The sequence below is a fragment of the Chiloscyllium punctatum genome, chromosome 1 (assembly GCF_047496795.1).
Source record: "Chiloscyllium punctatum isolate Juve2018m chromosome 1, sChiPun1.3, whole genome shotgun sequence".
Taxonomy (NCBI): Eukaryota; Metazoa; Chordata; class Chondrichthyes; order Orectolobiformes; family Hemiscylliidae; genus Chiloscyllium; species Chiloscyllium punctatum.
In genome coordinates, this window is record NC_092739.1 from 124,999,410 (window position 1) to 125,024,372 (window position 24,963).

The following is a 24,963-nucleotide window of genomic DNA, read 5'->3' on the forward strand; positions in this document are numbered from 1 at the left end:
GGTTCTATGCAGGTTGTTGGTAACCCCAGTATGTTGATGGTGGGGAAATCCAATGACATTTATGCCATGGAATGCCCTGAGACAATGATTAGCTTCTCTTTCATTGGACACCGTCATTGCCTGGCACTTCTGTAGTATAATTGGCCAAAGTCTGAATGTTATCCAGCTTCTGCTATGTATTTGCATAGTCTGCTACACTTCACCTCATGAGGTTAGCCATTTACAACATTGGTCAGAAACGAATCAGGTCAGAAACTGCATGGCAGAACTCAAACTAAGTGACGGTGTGCAGGTTGCTGTTCAGCAAGTTACATGATATCTCTGTAAAACCTTCTATAAATGTTTTATTAGAGGGTAGATCAGGCAGTAATTGACCGCTTTGGATTTATCCTGTCATGTGGACAGGACGTACTTGGGCAACTTTCCATATTGCCGTGTATATATTATTGTTGTAGATGGACTGGAAAAGCTTGGGTAAGAGCTGGCTCCAGAGAACAAGGTTTTGGTTGTACTGTCAGAATACTGTCAGGTCTCATAGCCTGTGCAATATCCAAAGCCTTCAGCCATTTCTTGATATCCAAGTGAATCAAATTGGCTGATGCATCTGCAATGCTAGGTTCACCAGACGCGGCAGGTTGAATCATCCTCCATTGTAAACTTGAACAACGTTGTAACAAAGTTTAAATTCAAATACAGAAGTTGCATTTCCTTAAACAGATTGAAACATATCAGTATGAAGGCCCAACATGCTCATTGAGTCATAGGGATGTACAGCATGGAAACAAACCCTTCGGTCCAAATTGTCCATGCTGACCAGATATCCCAACCCAATCTAGTCCCACATGCAAGCACCCGGCCCATATCCCTCCAAACCCTTCCTATTCATATACCCATCCAGATGCCTTTTAAATGTTACAATTGTACTAGCCTCCATCACTTCCTCTAGCAGCTCACTCCATGAGTGATAAAGTTGCCTCTTTGGCCTCTTTTATATCTTTCCCCTCTCACCCTAAACTTATGCCCTCTAGTTCTGGACTCTCCCACCCCAGGGAAAAGACTTTGTCTATTTATCCTATTCATGCCCCTCATGATTTTATAAACCTCTATAAGATCACCCCTCAGCCTCCGATGCTCCAGGGAAAACAGCCCCAGTCTGTTCAGCCTCTCCCTATAGCTCAAATCCTCCAATCCTGGCAACATCCTTGTAACTCTTTTCTGAACCCTTTCAAGTTTCACAACATCTTTCCAAAAAGGAGACCAGAATTGCACGCAATATTCCAACAGTGGCCTAACCAATGTCCTGTACAGCTGCAACATGACCTCCCAACTCCTGTACTCATTACTCTGATCAATAAAGGAAAGCATACCAAACACCACCTTCACTATCCTATCTACCTGCGACTCCACTTTCAAAGAGCTATAAACCTGCACTCCAAGGTCTCTTTGTTCAGCAGCACTCCCTAGGACCTTACTATTAAGTGTATAAATCCTGCTAAGATTTGCTTTCTCAAAACGCAACACCTCACATTTATCTAAATTGCTGCTTGGTATGCTATACTAATGAAAGGAATATAATGGTGTTTCCTCCGGATACTTTGAAATATAGTTATTGACATAACACTGAGTCACTTTGGGATAGATAATTTCCTTTCAACCTGTCAGCAATGTTACTGCATCTCTCTAGAGCAGGTGAGACTTAAACCTAAGCCTCTTGTTTCAGAGGTAGGGACACTATCTCTGCAACTTAAGAGCTGCTTTTCAGGGTATCTTAAAGTTGTGAAAGATGCTGTACAAATGCTACTTATTTGCAATGTTTGGAAGAACTCCCAGTCCAGTTGATTTTAGCAAGGAGCTTTTTTATTATTTCTTTTGGACATTGGTGTTGTTTACAAGGTCAGCATTTTGATGCTCGTTCCCAATTGCTCTTAGACTGAGTGCTTGCTGGAGGGCCTTCAGAGAACTATATTGCTGTACTTCTAGAGTTGCATGTGAGCCAGTCTGGGGAATGATGGCAGATTTCTTTCCCTCATGGACATTACCAATACTTTTTTTAAATTCCTGGTCCTCGTTATGGGCGGCATGGTGGCTCAGTGGTTAGCACTGCTGCCTCACAGTGCCAGAGACCAGGGTTCAATTCCCGCCTCAGGCAACTGTCTGTGTGGAGTTTGCACATTCTCCCCGTGTCTGCGTGGATTTCCTCCCACAGTCCAAAAATGTGCAGGTTAGGTGAATTGGCCATGCTAAATTGCCCGTAGTATTAGGTGAAGGGGTAAATGTAGGGGAATGGGTCTGGGTGGTTTGCTCTTCGGAGGGTCGGTGTGGACTTGTTGGGCCGAAGGGTCTATTTCCACACTAAGTAATCTAATCTAATATTCATTGGAGTAATCTAATCATTACTGAGAACAGCCTTTCAATTACAGGTTTTATTAATTGAATTGAAATTCCTCAGCTACCATGATAGAATTTAAACTGGAGCATGAGTCTAGTCTAGTAACATTATTTCTATGCTCCTATCCCTTAAATAATTTGTGGTTACATACCAACTAATATGTGAATTGGGATCAGAACTAAACAGCTCAGCCCCTTGAGCCTATTCAACTAATCAATAAGATTGTGGCTGGTCTAATTGTGATGTGAAATCCACATTTCTGCCTACCCTGATAACCTTTGACTTCACTACATTTCTGTCATGATTCATTAGTCATCCTTTATGTACGTAAATGGCTGTAACAACTAGAAAATACTCATTTTCTATGATCATAGAGCATTGAAAGTCACTTGTCCTTTGGATCATTTATCAGCATCAAGTACAATTGCAACATGTAACATCTAATACTGTTCAGTGAGGTGTGATTTGTTATTACAGACAATTTGTACTGTGACAGAACTATTGCTGATTAAAAAGCAACAGCCTAAGTAGTCAGGTTTCTTCAGCATTAGTTCTTATTTTTCTATTCTCACAGATATTCCTTGTGAAAATGTTTGTACGTTTTCAAAAATAAAACAATTGCAGTGTTCAAAGATTTGGAGACATCTGGGGCTATGTACTTATTTAAAGTTAGTGTTTTGATAAAGATATCCATTCTCTTTTATTGATGATTGTCCTTAAATTTGTGAATGCAAAATGAGTAAAGTGAAAGGAATTTTGGTTTTATTTGGTATTTTGGAGTTTGTGATTCAAGGTAGAGACACCGCTCTTAGAATTTAAAAATTGGCTGTTTCATCAAAGAGTATTCCCAATTCTCTCTTGTGCAGAACATTTCCCTACTGTTCGCCAACCTGTTAAAACATTTTGGAGAAAATATGCAACTGTTGTAAAATAGTTAATTGTTTGTGCAGCTCAAAGTGTGGGCTCTTGTGATTTAAAAACATGTACTTTTTCAAAATGCGGAGAATTTGCTTTTATAAGTAGGTAGATTGAAGTTAGTTATAAATGATGGGTAGCTTATATTTGTCATCACAGAATCTTGTGTTTTTACAGTGCGTTAAATGTTGAATTATTGGGACAGCTGAGCAGTGACGATCGTCTGAAAAATTATAGATTAGACAAATCGGCAACCTTATTACTTGTTCATTCGACAGACTTTGATTTTAATAATCTTGACTTTTATTTAAAGAAATCAGATTAGATTTCCTCGTGATTACTATCTTATCTTATTCCCATCTTTTATTGTATATTAGTGTGCATTGTAAATATGGCATGTCTGATCACAAAACTTAATGGATTAAAGAAATCTCTGATAAAACATGAGCAACAATTGCAGCTACAAATTTTAAGTCTTAAGGGAGCAAACTTCGTTTAGTTTCTAGTGGATTTGCTTGTTGAATACATGAGGTTTATTAAATCATTTTAATAAGAACAGTTTAAAAAAAAGAACAAGTTGTAATTTTGAAGGCAACATCAACTCTTGTTAAGCAGTGATCTCTATCAGAAGGATTAGGAGAATTGTCATCTGTGTTACTACTAAATTTAACTTTATTGCCCAAGAGAGGTTTAGGGCTTCATATGTGGCATGTGGAAGATAAAGTACATAGAAGAAGGTGGTCAGTTTCTCAAAATTATTGTCCTCATTATTGAGTCCTGAAGGCTGCAGGATTCCCAAGCATAAAGTAAGGCAGTGATCTTCCAACTTGTACTCCACCTCGCTGGAGTATTGCGGCAGGCCCTGGACACAAATGTTGACCAGGAAACTCTTGTGTTGAAGTGGCAGGCAACATCCTTGAGGATTTCTTCTGCACGCTTTCTGATTTAATAGCATCTTTCCTATAACAAGGTGACCAAAAGTGAACACAATATTCCAAGTGCAGCCTCACTACTATCCTGTAGAACTGCAACATAATTCCCCAATTTCTGTACTCCGTGCCCTGACTGATGAAGGTAAGTATGCCAAAAGCCGCCTCCATTGCCCTGTGTATACCTGTGACTCCACTTTCAGAGAACTGTGAACCTGAGTTGAATAGACTAGTGTATATTCCCTCGAAGTCAGAAAAAATTAGAAATGATTTCTTTGAAGCATACAAAATTCTTAAGAGTTTTGAGAAGGGAGATGGATGAGGATGTTGCTTGTCTGGGGACTTCTGGAATTAAGTGTAACCAGATATATCAGCCCAGGCAATTGAGAGGATTTTGCTCATTGTTGTGTATCTTTTTAAAATACTTCACCCAAAGTAGCTGTGGCTTTTGTTTTGTACAAATTCTAAATTGAGATTTGATAGATTTCAGATACTTGGAATAGTTTCTTAGAACAGCATGTTCTCAATAGAACTAGAGAGTAGCTAGATTGATCCTGGTATTGTGCAGAGTCTGGATACTTTGATTTTTTTTTTGTTGTCACACGTACCTAAGGACAAGTTTTGTTTGCGAGCAGTACAGGCAGATCATAGTAAGCAAGGACATGCAGATCATGGGGTGAAAAGCAACTTGGACGAAGTAAGGCATACAGGTTACACCATGTGCTAAGCAAGATCACATCTGTAGAAGTTGGTGAGCGGCCTTATGAACATGCCAAATTTCCTGAACCGCCTGAAAAAGAAAAGGCGCTGTGCCTTCCTGACCATTGCATCTACATGGGCATCGAGGACAAGTTGTCAGTTATCCTCACTCTTGGGAACTTGACACACTCAACCTTCTCAACCTCTGCACTGTTGATGTAGCTGGGGGCTTGGTCTCCTCCTTTCTTTCTGAAGACAGTGATCAGTTCTTCAGTTTTGCCGACATTGACAGGGAGGTTGTTACCATTGCACCACATCACCAAGACCTCTATCTCCTTCCTGTTTTCTGACTCATCATTATTTGATATCTGTCCTACCACTGTGTCAGAGTGAAAGCACCCCTAGCTGGCAGTGATCCTTGTGTTATTCTTTGCATTTGGTTTGAGGGTGATTGGATGTAAGTAAGAGCAAAGAAAACACAAAATTGTGCAAAAACAGGTGACCTGTCAGAAAGTTAAAAATTAATCAGAAATCACAACACCAGATTATAGTCCAACAGGTTTATTTAAAATTACAAGCTTTCGGAGTGCTGCTCCTTCATCAGCTGAAGTCAGGAAAAAAAATTGGGTTAGAGAATGGTAGCTGGAAATGCAAAAACAGTAAGTATTTCTATAAATATTTTGAAGTGTAAAGTGAATTTTATAGAAATGGAGTCTAGAGAGTTAATCATGGAATATGAGACTATCATGGATGAATTGAACAGGAATTGTGCATCAGCGTAACATCCCAGAAACAACTATAAATGTAGAAATGGGAGACAAGAACCCATTTGCACGGGATGGGCGACCCAGTAGCTAGGTGGTTAGCACTGCTGCCTCACAGAGCCAGGGACCCTCGTTCAATTCCACCCTCTAGCGACTGTGCAAACTCCTCACAGACATCCTCGCTGTGTCTCTGTGTGGGTTTCTTCCAGATGTTTTGGTTTCCTCCCACAGTCCAAAGATGTGAATGTTAGATGGATTGGCCATGCTAAATTGCCTGTATTGTCCAGAGATATGCTGGCTACGTGAGTTAGCCCTAGAAAATGAAGGATTACAGGGATGGGGTTGGGTCTGGGTGGAATGCTCTTCGTAGGGTCTGCTTCCACACTGTAGGGATTCTGTGATTCGCAACTACTTGGTCCCCACAATCACCTGACTTCTCCTCCTCTGCTTTCTATTAAGTCCCTTTCTCTGCCTAGATTTTTCCCCCTCTCTTTCTCTGTTTTCACCTGTCCACCCACTGGTATTTTGCTCTCTCTTGTGCACTCTCCCTGTTTTTTCTGTCCCACCAACTGCCATCTCCTGTCATTTGCATTAATACCACCATTTCTTAACTGCATCACCTCTGAAGAAGCATCACTGGATTCAATGTTAATTCTGTTTCTGTCCACAGATGCTGCCAGACTGCTGAGTTTCTGTGGCAATTTCTGTTTTTGTTTGTTTCAGAATTCTTTTATTGTGAGAGGAATTGAATACAACATTAAGGAGGTGATTCTTCAATTATACAGAGCACTGATGAGACGACATTTGAGTACAGTATGTGTTTGTCACCTTGTTTAAGAAAGGAATCAAATATGTTGACAGTTCAGAGAAGGTTTACCAGACTAAAACTTGGAATTAGATTAGATTAGATTAGATTAGATTACTTACAGTGTGGAAACAGGCCCTTCGGCCCAACAAGTCCACACCGCCCCGCCGAAGCGTAACCCACCCATACCCCTACATCTACATCTACCCCTTACCTAACACTATGGGCAATTTAGCATGGCCAATTCACCTGACCTGCACATCTTTGGACTGTGGGAGGAAACCGGAGCACCCAATTGTTGGCTGTCCTTATGAGGTGAGGCTAGTTTTACATCTGTTGAAATTTAGAAAGCAAGAGGTGACTTGACTCAAACATATAAAACTCCTGAGAAGGTCTTGACGGTAAATGTGGAGAGGATGTTCCTCCTTCTGGGAAAATCTAGAACTAGAAGGTCATTGTTTAAACATAACGATGTGCCCTTTTTAAACAGATTAGGTGAAATATTTATCTCCAAAATGTTGAGTCTTTGGAGCTATCTTCCTGAGAAGACAGTGGAGGCACATATTTTTTAGGCAGAGGTCACTAGATCCTTGGTAATCAAGGGAGTGAAAAGTTATCATGATAGGTGGGAATGTGGATTTGACATCATTATCAAAACAGCTCTGATCTTATTAAATAGCAGCGCAGGCTTGAGGGGCTGAATGGTCTAGTCCTGTTCCTTCCTTGTATCTTTTTGTGGACAGATGTTCAGCTATTTCCGAGGACACTTAAGGATTGATCTTGCTACTGTGGGTCTGCAGTCATACATCAGCCAGATAGCAGATTTCCTTCTGTAAACATTACGCAACAGCTTCGCTAGTAGTGATCAATGGTAATTTCACAATCACCATTACTGAGACTAGTTTTCAATTCCCAAGTTATTAATCAATTGAATTTAAATTTCACCATTTGTGAACTCATATTCCCAGAACATTGGTGTGGGACTCCAGGCAATAGTCCACAGACATTATCACCACACTGCCATCTTATTTTTGAGCCAAGACAGAAAGGTGGAATAAATATGCACTTCAGTTATGCTCTAATTGAATGGCAAGTTGAATAGCTTACTCTTGTTCCTTTGTTTCACTAACACTGAACATCCAGATTCTGGAATTTTGATATGTGTTTTGAAATATTTTTAGGAACACTTTTGAAGTTATTCATAGGATGTGGGTGTTGCTGGCTGCACTAGCATTCATTGCCCTTTCCTAATTGTCCTGCAGTAGGTGCTACAGTCATATGGATGTGTTGACATCCACAGTAGTGTTACTGTTTCCCAGATTTTGTCCCAGTACCAGTAAACAAACGGCAATATACTTCCAAGTCTGTATGGTGAATGGCTTGGAGTGGAACTTGACAGAACTTCCAAAAATCAGTCATACTTGATTAGAAACATTAACTTTGTTACTCTCTCCACAGATGCTGCCAGACCTTAGCTTCTTCACCAATGTTTGGACTCTTAACTCCTTAATTTATTACTTATGCCTCTAAAGGTGAAGTCCATTGAATGTATCAAATTTTGTCTGACCACTGCTTTCATTCAAATTTGGAAAATGTCCAAAATGGATCAATTATTTTTAAGACAAAGTCAGAAGTGAATACGCTGGACTTTGCAATGAGAATTGTTGCCAATAGATAGTATACATGTAGTCAATTATGCAAACAGTGATTATATTACTAGATTGGGTATCTGGATCCAAGCTTTCCAATTCTGCTACAACAGCTGAGGAATTTAGTTAATTAAATCTGGAATAAGTCTAGAACTAGTAATGATGAAACAAAGGTTTAGGTTTGCAGAAAAAAGACTGGTTCACTTAACAATGTGGCTTATATATGACTCCAGTGTGGTTAGCTCTTAACTGCATATTGAAATAATGTATTGAGTCATTCAATTACATTCAAGAACGTGGCTCACAACCTTGCAGACAATCTGAGATATCCATGAAATATTGAAACCATCCATTAGCTATGGTACATAGTGTTTGTTCTTGCATACCTAAAATATGGAATACAAAGAGAAATGAATATTCATTCTAACTTTGTAAATAAAGATTTACCAAGGTTTTTTATAAACACAATATCTGGTTCTATTTTTAGCTCCCAGTAAGTTCTTAATTGGTTTAAGTTCAAATATTTTACACCTTTTACAGATGTATTCATTTTTTTTGCAGCTGTAAACATTTAAAAATAACTAAGTGTGAAATGACTGAATTCTTTAGAGATGTAAGGTGAAATCCATTCCTGTACTGACACAATTGCTACTTTACGAAGATTTTTTTCCTCTCTTTGCTCTACTAATGCTGTTTTACAACGTGAATAAGGAATTATGAGGACCCAATTTGAATGAAATGTATGGTTTCAGACAGATTACTGAGGAATGGTTTGAAGATCAAATTCATGATTGTGTATTATGCTAACAGACTGGGATTAAAGGCCCGATAAAAATGCCTCTAGCCTTCATTTTAATCTACTTTGTGGAATGTTTCTTTGTTGTCCCAGTCGCTCCATGGCTTTTATTTGTCAAAATCGCTTACTTTCATTAAGAATAAAAAATGCTTGGACTTGATGGGGTTTTCTTTTTAATGGTCTAATTAATTAAAGTGCCTGTTACCTTTTAAAAGTGAATGGGCAGGATTTTAAGCTCCCAGTGTTTTAAAGAATCAATCTGTGTACTTGTACTTTTTGCAATGATTTTGTATTTCTTTTCTAATACTCACTAAATTACTGTGTACTCATATGAATCATTACATTGGTATAGCTATATGTTTCTTATAAGCATTCTCATTGTTTTATTCAGAAGTATCCAGCTTTTGGCTTATTTTGTTTTCATTGGAACAGTTAAATTTCTTGAGCTGCCAAGTTCAGAGGGCAAAGAACCAGCCCTCAGTCCTAAAACTATTTTTGACTTGAGCTGTATAATTTTCTAAAGTTGAGACATAAATGCAAGTGTTCTATCGCCCTCCCAAATATCTCAGCAATCTTGAAAGATTGTCTTCTCAGTTGGATTTGTTTTGAGAAGAAGATTTAAATAAAACTTCGACACAGATTGAATGAGAATGTTTTCCATTCTGAAGGTTGATGGAAGCTGCCCATTTTCTTCCTTTGCATGTCTCTGTAGCTCAGTGGTTAAAGCACTGGTTTTGCAAGCCAACGGTCATGAGTTAGAGTCTCACTGGGACCTGTGTATCTGCCGCATCAAACTGAGCACTTTTCTGGGTGGCATGGTGGCTCAGTGGTTAGTATTGCTGACTCGCAGCTCCAGGGACTAGGGTTCGATTCCAGCCTCCGGCAACTGTGAGGAATTTGCACATTCTCCTTATGGCTGCGTGGGCTTTCTTCGGGGTTAGGTGAATTGGCTGTGCTAACTTTGCTCATAATGTTCTGGGATGTGTAGGTTAGGTGCATTAGTCAGGGGAAATGTAGAGTAATAGGGGTAGGGGAATGGGTCTGGGTGGGTTACTGTTTGAAGCGCCAGTGTGGACTTGGACCTAATGGCCTGTTTCCACACTAGGGATTCTATGATTAGAAGATTGATTAAACATATTGATGAGCGCTATAGTGATCTGTTTGATGGGTCAATCCGAATAAGCTGAACCTTGATAACTTTAGTTTGAGAGGAAGAGTCTTAAATTGAAAAAATAAATGAAACTTGTGTACCTGCAACATAAGTGTCAACTTTGGCATTTGTGGTAGTTTTATTGTCCAAGTCAAAACTGAGAATTCAAGCCCCACTCCAGATACAATCTAGGCTGGCATTCATTGTAATACAGACTAGTACTGCAGTAACTGAAATTCAATAATACTATTTATTTTCTTGGATGAGTGCGAGAGATGCAAAGGGACTATGCAAAGAAACAGGAGCATTCTCTTGGTGACCTAGTCCATATTTATTCTTGCATACTAAAATATGGAATACAAAGAGAAAGGAATGTTCATTCTAACTGCTGATCTGTCGTGTAAATGTTAACTCTGGTTTTTTAAAGAGGCTGTCTCTTCTATTTATGGCGTAAGGGCATTCTTTTTCAGTTTTTGCCTCTCAATAAGTTTTGTATTGTTTTAAATTCACAGCCAACATCTGAAACAGATCTGGTGTTATGGGACCTGCTTTGCAAATTGTCACTGGATAAAGTTGATCTGTAGATGTGTGTTACTTTGTAGCACCTTATCAAATGCTTTCTGGAAATCAAGGGTTAATATACAAAGAGCTTGTGATCCAAGGGGTAACCAAATTAAAAAAAAACCTCTCTCCACTCTAACATGGAGGATTTAAGCTATAGGGGGAGGCTGAACAGGCTGGGGCTGTTTTCCCTGGAGCATCGGAGGCTGAGGGGTGACTTTATAGAGGTTTACAAAATTGAGGGGCATGGATAGGATAAATAGACAAAGTCTTTTCCCTAGTGTCGGGGAGTCCAGAACTAGAGGGCATACGTTCAGGGTGAGAGGGTAAAGACATAAGAGACGTAAGGGCAACTTTTTCACGCAGAAGGTGGTACGTGTATAGAATGAGCTTCCAGAGGAAGTGGTGGAGGCTGGTACAATTGCAACATTGAAGAGGCATGTGGATGGGTATATGATAAGGAAGGGTTTGAAGGGATATGGGCCAGGTGCTAGCAGGTGGGGCTAGATTGGGTTGGGATATCTGACCGGCATGGACAGATTGGACCGAAGGGTCTGTTTCCATGCTGTACATCTCTATGACTCTATAACTGGAACAGATTAGACATTCTGGAATACCACAAATCGGTGCTTGGGCTTAAAGTATTTATAGTTTAGATTAATGTACCTGGAAGAATGAACCAACTGTATGATCACTAAATTTGTGGAATACACAGGTAGCAGGGAGAGAACTTTATGAAAAGAGTCTGCAATAGGATTTCTGCTGCCCCCATTACCTGCCTGAAATACTGTATTGGTTACTTGGCTTCTTTGCATCCTGGCACACTCGCTTACCTTATATATTTCACTTTGACAGCTGCTAACAAACGTTGCCGTGTGGGTCTTCACATATGTAACAACAGCATCAGACCGCTGTGAAAAGGGGGCTTGGTTTGCCCTCCCCTAAGTTTTACTCTGAGAACTGTCAGAATGGAGGTACAGCTCTACATTTATGAAGGAGCCCTGATTGGAACTTTGTGGGAAATGCTAAACTCGCACTTGTAAAGAAAAAAGCAATTTCCAAGTGATTGTCACTCCTTGGAAGGTCCAGAAAATATGTTCTGAACAGAGTGTTAAATGCAACAGATATCTTTCAAGTGTTCTTACTGATGTATTGTAACTGTTTATAGGAATTCTGTAACTAATGCCCTGAACCAAGCAGCTCAGCTTCCAGGTGGTGCAACAGGAAGCTATGAAACAATTCAACATTTCCATGAAATAAAAGAAAACCTTCATACTGTTAAAAGAGACCTTGCTGCATTAGTACAGAGAAATGTAAGTCTTGATGTAAATTTAATGCTTTGTGTAAAAACTTAGTATTCTAATATTGTGCAGTAAAATATTTGATGACCCAAATGAACTTCAGTTTGATTTAAATTTTCTATTTGTACTAGTAAGGAAGGAAACCTTTTCTGATGGTAAATTAATGTACATGATGAAGTGATGTGCAGAAACCCAAATTGAGAGAACTGCATGTAAAAACAATTTGTATTGTTGCGAAGGAGCAAATTTAAACACTACAAAGCTCTTTAAAATTGCTCAATTCCTCAGTGCTGAGCATTTGGCCCATTCTCACTAAATGGGCTGAAGCCACGCAATTGCTTTACTTTTTCTTGCTGTTTTGATTTGATTGTAAATTACTTGCATAACACGGTATCCAACCAAATATCACCTCACACTTCTATCATGCATCTAAGTTTAGGAAAAATGTCTTTCATCAAGATTTGAGTTGAATGATTTTAATTCAACTTGAAGCTTAATGTTTCCTCATTTCACTGCCAGCCTTTTCTATATGTCCATTTACAACCTCGGACATGTGTTTTAGCATTTTTTTTTGATGAGCTGATGTCTTGTTTTTCTGGGGAAGGAAGCATCTAACAATATGATTTCAAATCTTCAAGCAAAAGCATACGCTAAGTCTCCATAATTTCCTTCAAGTCAAGGCATAGGTCATTGGATCAAAATGCTGTAGATGCTAGGAATCTAAAATAAAAACAGAAAATTGTGAAATCACTCAGCAGATCAGCTGAAAAAGAAACAGTTAATGATAACCATAAGATTTAAGAGCAGAAGTAACCCATTGAGTCTGCACTGTCATTCAATGAGATCATGGCTGATCTAATAATCCTCAACTCCACTTTCCTGCCTTTTCCCCATAATGCTTGATTCCCTTACTCAGCTTGAATATATTTAATGAACCCAGCCTCAACAACTTTGGTGAAGCCTTTGACAAAGCTCCACTAATTAGTAAAGTTAGATCACATGGGATTCAGGGTGACCTTGCCAATTGGATACAATGTTGACTTGACGATGGGAGACAGCATGATGGTAGAGGGTTGTTTTTTGGACTGGAGGCCTTTGACCAGCATTGTTCCACAGGGATTGGTACAGCGTCCACTGTTTGTTTGTTACTTATATTAATGATTTGGATGAGAAGGCATAGTTAGAAAGTTTTCAGATGGCACCAAGATTGGTGGTACAATGGACAGTAAAGAAAGTTATTGAAAATTACAAAGATCTTGATCAATTGGGTCAGTGGTCTGAGGAATGGCAGATAGAGTTTAATTTAGATAAATGTGAGGTATTGCATTTTGGTAAAGCAAACAAGGGCAGGATTTATACAATTAATGGTGGGGCCTTGGGTAATATCGAATAGACACTTAGGGGTTTAGGTACATAATTCTTTGAAATTTACATCACAGGTACACTGGGTGATTCAGAAGGTGTTTAGCATGCTTGTCTTCATTGCTCAGACTGTGACTGTAGGAGTTGGGACGATATGCTGAGGTTGTACAGGACATTGGTGAGGCCTTTTCTGGAGTACTGTGTGCAGTTCTGGTTGCCATGCCGTGGGAAAGGTATTAAATTGGAGAGGGTTAAGAAAAGATTTACCAGGATGTTGACAGGAATGGAATGTTTGAGTTATAAAAATAGATTGGAAGGGCTGGGACTATTTCAGAGTAGATGGTTTAGGGGTGACCTTAAAGATTTATAAAATCATGAGGGGTGTAGATAAGGTAAACAGCAAAGCTCTTTTCCATAGTGTGGTGCAGTTCAAAATTATGGGGCATTTATTTTTAAAAGTGTGAGGAGTAAGTTTTAGAAAGGATAGAAGGGACAACTTTTTTTTTTAAAAACAGCGTGACTCATGCGTGGAATGATATGCCAGAGGAAGTAATGGATGCTGTTACAACATATAAAAGACATTTGGCTAAGTACATGAATAAGAAAGGTTTAGAGGGATATGGACCAAAGGCAGGAAAGTGGGAATGGTATCGGTATAGACTAGTTGGACAGAAAGATCTGTTTGATGCTGTATGACTCCTCCACTAATCCTCTGCGGGGGAAAAAAAAATTCACAGATTCACTACGGAGGGAAGAAATTCCTTGTCAACTCTGTCTTAAATTTGTGTGGCTTGATTGAGTGAGTGGCAAGAACACAAATTTCATAAGCAACTTCTCCCTATCAGACATGGTCAGTGTATAAATGAGCCAGAAAAATATAGTCACTGCGGGCAGCTTTATGCTTTTAAAAAGCAACCTTAGGGGCATGTGATTCCACTGTATATTAAGTAATGTTGGCATTCATTCAGGACTAATACATGATTATTGTCTTTAACAGCTAAACGTCGAAAAGCCTAAATGCCCAGAATTGCCCCCATTCCCATCATGTTTGTCCACAACTCATTTCTTCATGTTTGTGGCAGTTCAAACCGTGTTGTTTATTGGTTATATCATGTATCGGTAAGTATGATCTTTATTAATGATGTAGATTATTATTTGCAGTTTGTAGCCCTTCTCAAAATTTAAATGGTTAACCTAACTTCAGATGTTAATATTGATGGATAAAGTGTTGTAAGATGAATAGGTGTGTAGATGTGCTACATTCACTACAAATAATTTGTTTTGGCTAAAAACTGTGAAGTTCAGTATCCCCAGTTCCTTTGAAGAACATGATCATATAATGTATAAAATTAGCTTAGCGTCAATGTTGTTAAATTATTGATGGTATACACCTCCTCAATCATATTAGCATATTGTCCAAAGTGGAAAAGGCCATTAATCTGTTGAGTTATGCTTCATGCCAATGTTGCTCAACCAGTATTATGGAGAGCCAAGCTATTACTCTGGGGACATGGGTTCAGATTCTATCATGGAATTGCTGATGGAATATAAATTTCAATAAAGAAAATCTAGAGTTCAAAATTACTAATGATCAAAGTGAGACTATCATTAAAAACTCTTCTGCTTCATTAATATCCTTCGGGGAAAGAAATATCATCCTTACCTAGTCTGGCCTCCCTTTGATTTCAGATCCACTTGGTCCAAGGGTAATTCGATTGGATAACAAATTCTGGGCTCCCATCAATGCCTGCATTCCATAAAAAAGAAACAAAAGTTTGTGTACATTTATAATCATTAGTGGCTGTGAGCAGACTCTCCTTATTCAGAGGAATAATACTGCTGGCTGACCTCTTTCTTTTCCTAGCTCCATTCTCTCCCAATCCAAACAGCTTCCTCCAATCAACCACCAAGCCCTGACAGCTGTCTTTCTTTCAATCTTTTAGTAGTGTTAAGTTCATGTCAAATAAAATTTTTATTCAATAATTTCTCATACCCAGCATCATTTGAAACAGCTATTTATGATATTCAGATTACAAATTTTACATTGTATCTTCTAGTTGTCATCTTATATTAGCTGTTTCAATCTTCAAAGCAAAAATGACAGACTCTGCTTCAAGCGAAAATATTTCAATGAACAGCCTTTATTCATAACTTTATCTACTGATCATCTTCCTCTCAATTCTATCATTTATATGCTTTTGAGGTAATGCCACAAATTGCACATCATACTCAAGAACTGACGTTCCTGATGGATCAACATGATTTAGAACTGAAAATGCTATAGTTGCTGAGGATTCTTATTTAGCCAGCTTTTGATCCATCTAGATAAATTATCTATTCAATGAAATTACATAGCTGTTGTCAAATATCCACAGAAAATCTGAACTGTGAACTGAATTAGCTTGTTCCTCAAGATTATTTATCTTTGCAAAGAATTCAATAAATGTGCAGCTCCTAACTATTATAAAGAATACCATCCAGCATCTTCCCCCAAAACAGCTGTTAGGCCAATAAATCTGTACATTAAAATCTTGCAACTTTCTGAATACTGGAACTCTGCTTGTTATCTGTCTTGTTACTTCCATGTTTATGGAGCTCTAAGCAGTGAAGGGAAGGTTAACTTGACTGAATTCTTTGTTGAAGGGCTGACCTTATTGAAATATGTAAAATCCAGAAAGAACTTGATGGGTAGGACTAGAATAAGGGAGCACAGTTCTATCAATAATTGGTCTTCCATTTACAATGAAGATTTGAGGAGGAATTCTTTGAGAGCTTAGTCTTTGCTTTTTTCTGGGGAAGAGAATTCCAGAGACCGGAATTTCTGATGCTGAATTAGATTATTGACAACTAAGGGAGTCAAAAGATAAAGGGATGGGTAGGAAAATGGAGTTGAGGCTACAATCCGATCAGTCATGAACTTTGTTAAATGGCAGAGTAGGCTCAATTGCCTGTTTGTCCTATCCCTACTCTTAATTCGAATGCTCATAAAATCTTGAGTCACAACATCGCAAATTCCCTCATTTTTAAAAGAATTCTTACTAGATAGAAAGTATCACAAATATCCTAGATGTTTGGATATTTAATCTATCCTATAATCTCCAATTTTTTTCTTGTAGAATATGCTGTTGTGACAGGAATTAGCTTAATGAAAACCTCATTTAGCTGAGTCAATTCAATGCATATTCTACCCTATTTCATCTGCAGTAGTCTTACTCCTTATCCTGTTCTTTGACTTTCCTTTCTTACTATTTATAAAGATGTGAACTTTATCTCTCTCTCTGCCCTTGTAATTTTATCTTTTAGTTTCTTGTTTTGTGAATACAATTTCCTTTTCTCAATCTGATTGTATTCTTTGTGTGTCATGAATTTGTGTAGATAACAATTTGAGTGATGTAAGTGTAAAAAGTTTTGAAATATCAATCAATAATTATTTATAAAACATTTAATAGAAAATAGTTCATTTTAGCACCAATAATTTTAATAACAAAATTTGGCTTCAGAACAGTTCTACATAGTATGAATTTCTTAAGATATGCCAATATCTGATTTGTTGCCTTTTTTTTGTGATTACATTACAACTGTTAATTCTTTAGTGAGGAGGTCTTCAGAAATCAATTGATCTGGATTGGTCTATCATTTGCCATGGTCCACAATAAATTATTACAGGCACAACAAACTGCTTGAATTGCCACATCTTAGTTTATACTTTTATGATCTTTTACATATTATTTGACAGGATCTATTATTCATGGTGCAATATTCAACTTAAATAGATGACAGAACCATTAATTTTCCAATTTACAAATGATAAACCTATTTTATCTGTAAATTTCTATTTTACAAATGGAAATGTTATTCTTCAGTCTTTCAGTCATGTAACAGCAGCATACTTTCTTCACTTGTCTAATCCAGTTCAGTAACATTTCAAATACTAACCATTTTTTTTTCTCTCACAGGAGCCAGCAAGAAGCAGCCGCAAAGAAGTTCTTTTGATGTAATTGTTCTTAGTTTTTACTTTGTTAGTATCCTGGTATGAAACAAACAAAGAAAAACTGTAAATGATGGAATTTTTTAAAAAAAATATTTTTCAACAAACTTAAGTTATTGTGGTATATTATTTCGTTGTGAGGATTGTGAGCATTAATTTGGGCATAGTAACTTTTCTGTAGCTAACAGTGAGGCTGTTGACAGTTCCTTTCTAACTCAACATTGTTGTTACAAAACTGTAGAAGAATTAAACACACATACATTGAGAAAATGTACACTGAGGGAGAAAAGCAATAATTAAGCCAATTTCTGTTCAGTTTGGACTTGCTCAGATGGATTAACAGCACTAGATAAAAATACTTGGGTGCCAAAAAAGTATTGCTAGATTTTAGATGTATATTGCTTCACTCTGTGCCTTGTTTTTTAAATGCTTCACAATTGGTATATTGTACAACCACCAATTTAATGATCATGTTTAATTTCTTTTCCTTAATTTTTCTTCAATCAAGATTTCTTTCTGTTTATTAAAGTTTTTCTTTGTGGAGGTGAAGATTAAGCTCAGGTTTTTTAAATTTTAAAATTTCTCTACAAATTAGTTTTGCTTCATCTAATCTTTTAACCTGAAATGAAGATCTTGCATTATCTACATTTTCAAGGGCCTTTAAGAAGCTAGATATATTTTTGTATCCTGTGATTTCCTTGCAATGAATCAGTGCTTTAGAAAGCATAAATATTCTGGAATTAAAAATAGTTTGAACATCAAGGTGGTATTTCTGACAGCTTTACTGTTCCTTCTAGATGGAACACTGAAAAAGCAGCTGAAAATAGATGTTTAATGAAAAATAAGAAAGATTTCTCCTTGTGTAGTCTCACTGTATTGCAGTCTTATTTCTAGTCAATATGGTTAGTGCTTCTTTGGATTTTCCTCTTTTCTGTAAAGACATGCCATGCTACAAATTCTTCCTCTGCACTGTCTCTACTATTTTGGAATTGAGATTCATTGCACTGTTTCCAGCTCTTAACTCAAAATTTTCCAACCCCTAATTCAGTATCTCACCATATATCGTCTTATACTTTAAGTCTCTTAAAACAAGTATCCTTATTGAGCATTTTTTTCTCTCTCTACACTATATATTTATTTTATCTTTGTTACGGTTTCAGCTTTTATAGTAAATGTTTCCATTTTTATAGTCACTGCCACATCGTACAGACTTATTCAAAGTGTAAAGGTTTGAGAACCACTTTGTAGTGAAACAAACTATTTAAACATTTATCTTGAGAATGTGTTCTACAAAAATCTATATATGCTACTGTTATAAAACAAATACGGCAGATGATGGTCATCCTTTACTTAGCTGAAACACCCAGCTGGATTGAAAGGTTTGGTTAACACAAGATGAAGATACTTCAAGTGTTTGCAGTTTCTGCTATTGTGCTTCAAAGGACCTAGATGATTGCTATTTCCCATTGCCCTGTAGTAAGAGTTTTTTTTTAAAACATTGTGGAAAGCAATGAATGAAAAACTTTTTTTTGCATATTATATTGACTCTGTAGGATCCATTTTCTATACAATGCACAGTGGTGAATGTATCATAATCTAGTAGGAGTATGCAGCGATGATTGGATTGCAATTCCATGGAGGGGTTTTGGGGGTTGGGGTATAAAGATTGAGGGCTAGAAGGCCGTCCTTATTTTTTCATTGTACCCGAGACACTGATTCCACAACACTAAGGCGAGTCTTTTAAACATCTTCCTCAGCACTTTGAAGTCCTTACGGCTGCCTTTGAAGCTAAACTCAGGTCAACTGCCCAAAATTCAATTTGCATTCACTTAATGTAGACTCAAAGTTACCTGACACGTTCTCCTAAGATGGGTGGGCTAAACAGAATTCTCCTGCTACAGACCTGAAGCTTGAAAAACCATACCAATGTTTCAAGCTGTTCCTGTTTGAATGCTGACAGGACTTCTGACTATTTGCAATAACTTGCAACCTAGCTCTCAAGTATAATGAAATTTGTCATTTGGCAGCATGTAGAGCAGACAGATAATGGTCAATCAATCTGCAAAGTTGATTTGAAGCCATTGCTACCACTTTGAACTTGCTACTCCAGGCAATAGTGTCTAAGCCTTGCACAGCTGAATGTAATAGAATGAAGAAATCCCCTATCCAAGATTGTGGACAACAAGTAAGTTTAGATTATTTATTTTGACTGGGGGTACAATTGCACTTGGCTTTGGAACTTATTCTTGCATACAATTTGGATAGTCTGTAGATATTGAGCTAGCTTGTGCTGAACTACAATTTATTCATTTAAAATGTTGGGTTGAAAGAAGTAGTTTTTCAGGTTGTGTAGCCAGGTTGGCTCCTTCTGAGAATTTGAGTACAAACAAGAGAATAAGTGCAATGGAAGGCTTTTGCCAGGAGACCATATCCATGAATGTTATTTTTCCAGAGTAACACTCTTGCCTCAATTTGTGTGGAAGCAGTTGTGACTGCTGTCTGCCTTCTGTTGAAGCTACAACTGCAGTATCAAAGCAAGGCAAGGACAAATTAGATTGATAGTGATTCAATGACGACAGCTCAATGTGTGTGTGTTCTGAGTGTAAGGCTGGAAACACTACTTAAGTATAAATTGAAGGTTTGAATGCTAATAGAGATCGTCGGTAGGTGTTAGGCATAGCAAATTGAGCACTGGAGGTACATTTGAAGGTGAATTCAGTAACTCTGAAGTTAAGTTGTTAAACTGCTTCTTGCACCAATGTTCCTGGCAATCACCTCTGTAGTTAATATGCTTCCAGCGCCTTCTACATTTGTCTGGAGGGTCTCCTCCCTCCAATACAGATGCCCATTATGTGGTATTTTATCTGTGGCATGCTTCTGATCTTGTCAGATGTCAACTCTTGTGATTCTACTTCCAAAATGAAAAGTTCCACAGGTGTACACAGACTTATGGAATAGCTTGTCATTGACAAAACCTACTATCCACTGAATGCAGCAGGCACGGGCAGGCAGGCTATAAAAGAACTGTCAGACAAAGTAGGAGGCTATCATGGCAACAACACTAATGCCCAACTCTCTTGCTGTTAACATAAGACTTTGGAGCACAGAGGTAGCATTGATGTTTTTCAATATTTAAATTTCATTTGAGTATTTCATATGTTTTACTTTTCATGTATGCACCATTATTTCTTGAGACTAGCTTACTTCAGAAGAAAGGGTTACAGAGGAGTTTTAGATATCTTTAAAAGGAATAATTTTTTTGAATTCACTCTTATGAATATTCATATGTGTCAGTATTGTACAAATGTTGTAGGACATTGCTGGTTTTGCAGGCTTGGTTGGCCCACCCTCTATGCATTGTAAAGAACATGATCCAGGAGAACATGCAGCAGGGATGCTTAAAGTACTGTATGTAAACTTGAAACCCTGTAAGGATTCTGCCAGTCAAGACCTTGTGATCGAACCATGTTTAAAGTCTAACTGATTCCTTTAATGTTCATAATTCACTGTCCTACAACCACACATGTCAGGATCTTCCCGTTTCATTTAACAATGCTTTTCTGACCCCAATCTACACATCCTTATTACCCCTGAATTGTGCTCGTCAAGTCCTGGCCTCATTTTTCTGCTCCTTTCTCAGGCCAAGTTCAACCAAGAAAAGCACTGACCTCAAACAACTGCAGGAAGCTAACTGGTGCAGCCGTAAAATTCTTGTACACATCTGACTAAAGCTTTGTTTTACAACATGCCCATCAGGAAACCAAAGTTTAGTTAATTCACTGCACATACTATGTTTTGTGCCCCATAAAATACTATCCCATGTCTATTTGCTTCAAGACCGTTGCTGAATTGTTTTTTTCAAAATAAACCTTGAGATTTACTACTTCACATGTTCAGCCATTCCTCAAAGTGTTACAGATTCACTTTTCAAGAAAGAACTTCCACTATTATTTGCATCCAGAATGCATCTATCTTTTAAAATGTGTAGGCTGCTTTTAAGTAGCATTCAAGGCTCATGATATCGGACCCCCTGCCCATATATGCAGCCAAGACCGGATACGGTTGGCTGCGGGTAGAAATTGTTTAAGACTGGGGACAGCGTCAATTTAGTGACACTCTACTGCAATAAACAGACATGAGTTAATAACTTTAGATATGAAATCCTCTCACCAAATCCACTTGATCTTTGGGAGTGGCCGAAAAAGATCAACTCTAAACTTAACAGCAACTAGCACTTTTTGGGTAGAAGTCAGTGCTCTTGTGCATCCGATGTTAAGGAATTGACTGGATGATCTATTTGTTTGGTATTTCATGCCCCAAATAATGAATGCTTCACCTATTTAACTTTGAAGGACTAATTATTACTTCAATTATATGTGCAGAGCAGCCATTTTGCTGACAAAATCCCAAGAACAGAACCTTGATCAGGCCATACCTGTCTATTCAGATTGCTTGTGAAATGCCCAGTGGCTGTGCACATATTTGGATTTCCCTCCTTTGAATGCATGAGAAACACACTGACAGTTAACCTTTCATTTGAATAATCTGGTCTTTTGAGGTCAATGGTGTTGGAGAATCATGAGGTGCTCTGGCCTGTGCAAATATTGTCATTCCCATGTCGTGACCGTCTGTCCAAATTTGCTGCCTATTTTGTATAAACAAAACTTGAAATTCAGGGTGTGAGTATGGATCCCTTCTCAATGGGTAAGTCATCTCTTGTTGTGGTGCGCACTGACGAGAAAAGACCAGAAAAAGTTTGACATTATTATTTTCTTTAACACCGTTATGGACAAAGAATGCATGCAGAAACAGGCTTTCCTAGTGTATCACTGAAACAATCATGTGAATTGTTGGTGCAGAGGTTAATTTTGAACTATACCATTTTCAAAAGGAAGAACAATTGTACAATAACCAGAATTAGACATTGAGAATCAAACAAAGTTTCCTGAGAATTATGATTTTGTTATTCTCTTACATGCAAAAAAGCATTAGTTTCCCAGAAACTTTTGGATGGTGATATTTTAGCCATCCAGCTACAAATTATGTTTTAAAGAAAGTATCTTGTCATAGTGAAACATAATGTCTCAATTTAATAAAGGCTTTCTTGATTAAATATCTTGCTGCATCTGGTGTTATCTTTATATTTTAAAACTGCAAACTTTAGCACCAAATATAACTTGAAATTATGTTCTCCAAAACCCCTCGAGTGCACTCAGTGGAGACAATATTGGATAACTTTTTTTAAAAAAACCTGATCTGCACTTGTTTCAGTCTATGGGGGGACAAAAAAACCAGCTATTACTATCTACAGTGCCAAAATTGCTATGGTTCCTCAAGTGGCTTGTCTTGAAGGAGTCAGTGAACTGAAATTGTTCAGAGTGTAGTGACCAGCTCTCTATTTTGCACCAAATTAAGTTTGCATATAAGGTTTCTGGAGTTTTGATTTAAAGAACAATTTCAAAAATACATGTCTTAAGGTTTAAAATCCACTGCCACCAGTTTTAAACAGGAGGAGAAAAGATTAAAAGAAGAAAGTTGAAGTAGAATTATCAAAGAACATGTTTGATCAAATGGTTGAGATGTGACTGGAACAAGTCAAGGATAATGTGGATATCTTAAGCTCAGAAGTTAACTGAGTAACAGCAGAAAGATGAAAGGAAGCAATTGTCAAAAGCTCAAGAATCTTAAAAATGATGTCTTAATGAGAAAATGGAGACCATCACATATTCAGGCAGATGAGAAATGGGCAGAAGTTCATCAAATTTTATAACCAGTGAGCTATAGAAAGGAGATGTTGCAGGTAGTGCATGAACTACCAGTAGGATGTCATTTAGGGGTAAGAAAGTTTTAAGCTAAAGCACAAAAACACTTGATTAGTGGTGCTGGAAGAGCACAGCAGTTCAGGCAGCATCCAACGAGCAGCTCGATGGATGCTGCCTGAACTGCTGTGCTCTTCCAGCACCACTAATGCAGTATTTGCTTTCCAGCATCTGCAGTCATTGTTTTTACTACAAAAACACTTGACTGGCCCAGATTGCACAAGGATGTAGTTGAGTTTGGCCAGGAATATTATACATCTCAGGTAATTGGAAAACGCACAGGTACTAATAAAACCTGCACCTTTAATATCCATTCCTGTATTTGAAGAATCTTTTACAAGAGTCTTAATTGATTGTGTAGGTTCCTTACCTAAAACAAAAAAAAAATGAATCTGTATTTGTTAACAATAACAGATGTATCCAGTAGATTTCCAGAGGCCATTCCATTATGCAATATCATAGCTAAAAGGGTTGGAGAAAAGTTACTCAAATGTTTCACTCAAGGGTCAAACTTTAAGATTATTCAAGGATGATATGGACAATTTAGGAATAAAACAATTCAAATTTGCTGTGTACCATCCAGAATTGCAGGGAGTGCTAGAAAGGTGGCATCAAACATTAATGACCACGTTAAGGACTTATAGTCAGGACTTCCCAGACGATTGGGATAAAGGAATTCAGTTTGTACTTTTTGCCATTAGAGATGCACCAAATGAAAAAATTGCTATTGCAGAGGGAGATATATGGAAATAAGCTGAAAAGTACTAATCTAATTATGCATGATATAGTTATTGGAAATGGTATTCCAACATCATTATAGATTTAACTCTCTAAATTTGGAACAGGCTCAAAAGGAGGTTGAGCACATGCTCCAAGATGACATAATTGAAGTGTGTTGCAGTGACTGGAGCTGACCCATTATTGGTGCCAAAATCAGATGGTTTCAATCAATAGTTATGTGCGGACTATCGCAAAGTCAGATTCATATCCAATTGCACATTTGAAGACTCGAGAATAGGTGGGATAAGCTACTTATATTTCTAAATTGGACTTACTCATAGGATACTGGCAAGTACCTTAATCTGAAAAAATGAAGACAACTTTGGCTTTTGTAACACTAAATGGACTATCAATTTAAAGTTATGCCATTTGGTATGAAAATGCACCAGCCACATTTCAAAGACTAAACAATAAAGTCATTTCTGGATTATGCAACTATGTGGTTTTAATTGATAATGTGGTGATCTTTAGTCACACATGGAAGGAACGTTTGCAGCATGTATCAGAATTATTTGATTGACTTCGGGAGGCAGGCTTGGTGATAAACCTGGTTAAGAGTGAATTTGCCAAAGCCCAAGTCACCTTCCTTGGCTACGTTATTGGATATGGACAGATGGTCCCACAGAATGGAAAAACCAAGGTTATTGGGGAGTTTCCCATACAATCGATTTCCTGGAATTGAATGGGTTTTATAAGACATTTGTACCCAATTTTAGCAGTGTGACTGCTCCACTCACTGAATTACTAAAGAAATGCTCGAAGTTTCAGTAGAAGGCAGACTGTCAAAATGCATGTGACAGCCTGAAAGCTGTATTAACCACTGCCCCAGTAATATCCACACATAATTACACAAAGCTATTTGAGATGGCTACTGATGAGTGTCAGTACTGTATTTTTACAAGGAGATACTAAAAGGATAGAAAGACCTAATGTGTGTCTATCCAGGAAATTGAACATCTATCAACAGAAATATTCATTCAACAATTGAGAAGAAGACTTTGAACTTGGTGTTGGTGTAACAATATTTATGTTGCCACTAATGTGTCTGAAACAATC

The 24,963-nt window shown here is 37.7% G+C and overlaps 1 protein-coding gene across 1 annotated transcript in view; it reads left to right on the forward strand.

Moving 5' to 3' along the window:
- lman1 (lectin, mannose-binding, 1) overlaps positions 1-17,420 on the forward strand; it is a 55,298-nt gene extending 37,878 nt beyond the window's left edge. Inside the window, exons 11-13 of the mRNA XM_072573489.1 lie at positions 11,826-11,970; positions 14,318-14,439; positions 17,277-17,420. Of these exons, the coding sequence (XP_072429590.1) occupies positions 11,826-11,970; positions 14,318-14,439; positions 17,277-17,313 (304 nt within the window). The 3' untranslated portion in view covers positions 17,314-17,420. The remainder of the gene's footprint in view (positions 1-11,825; positions 11,971-14,317; positions 14,440-17,276) is intronic.
- Positions 17,421-24,963: the final 7,543 nt, after the last annotated feature.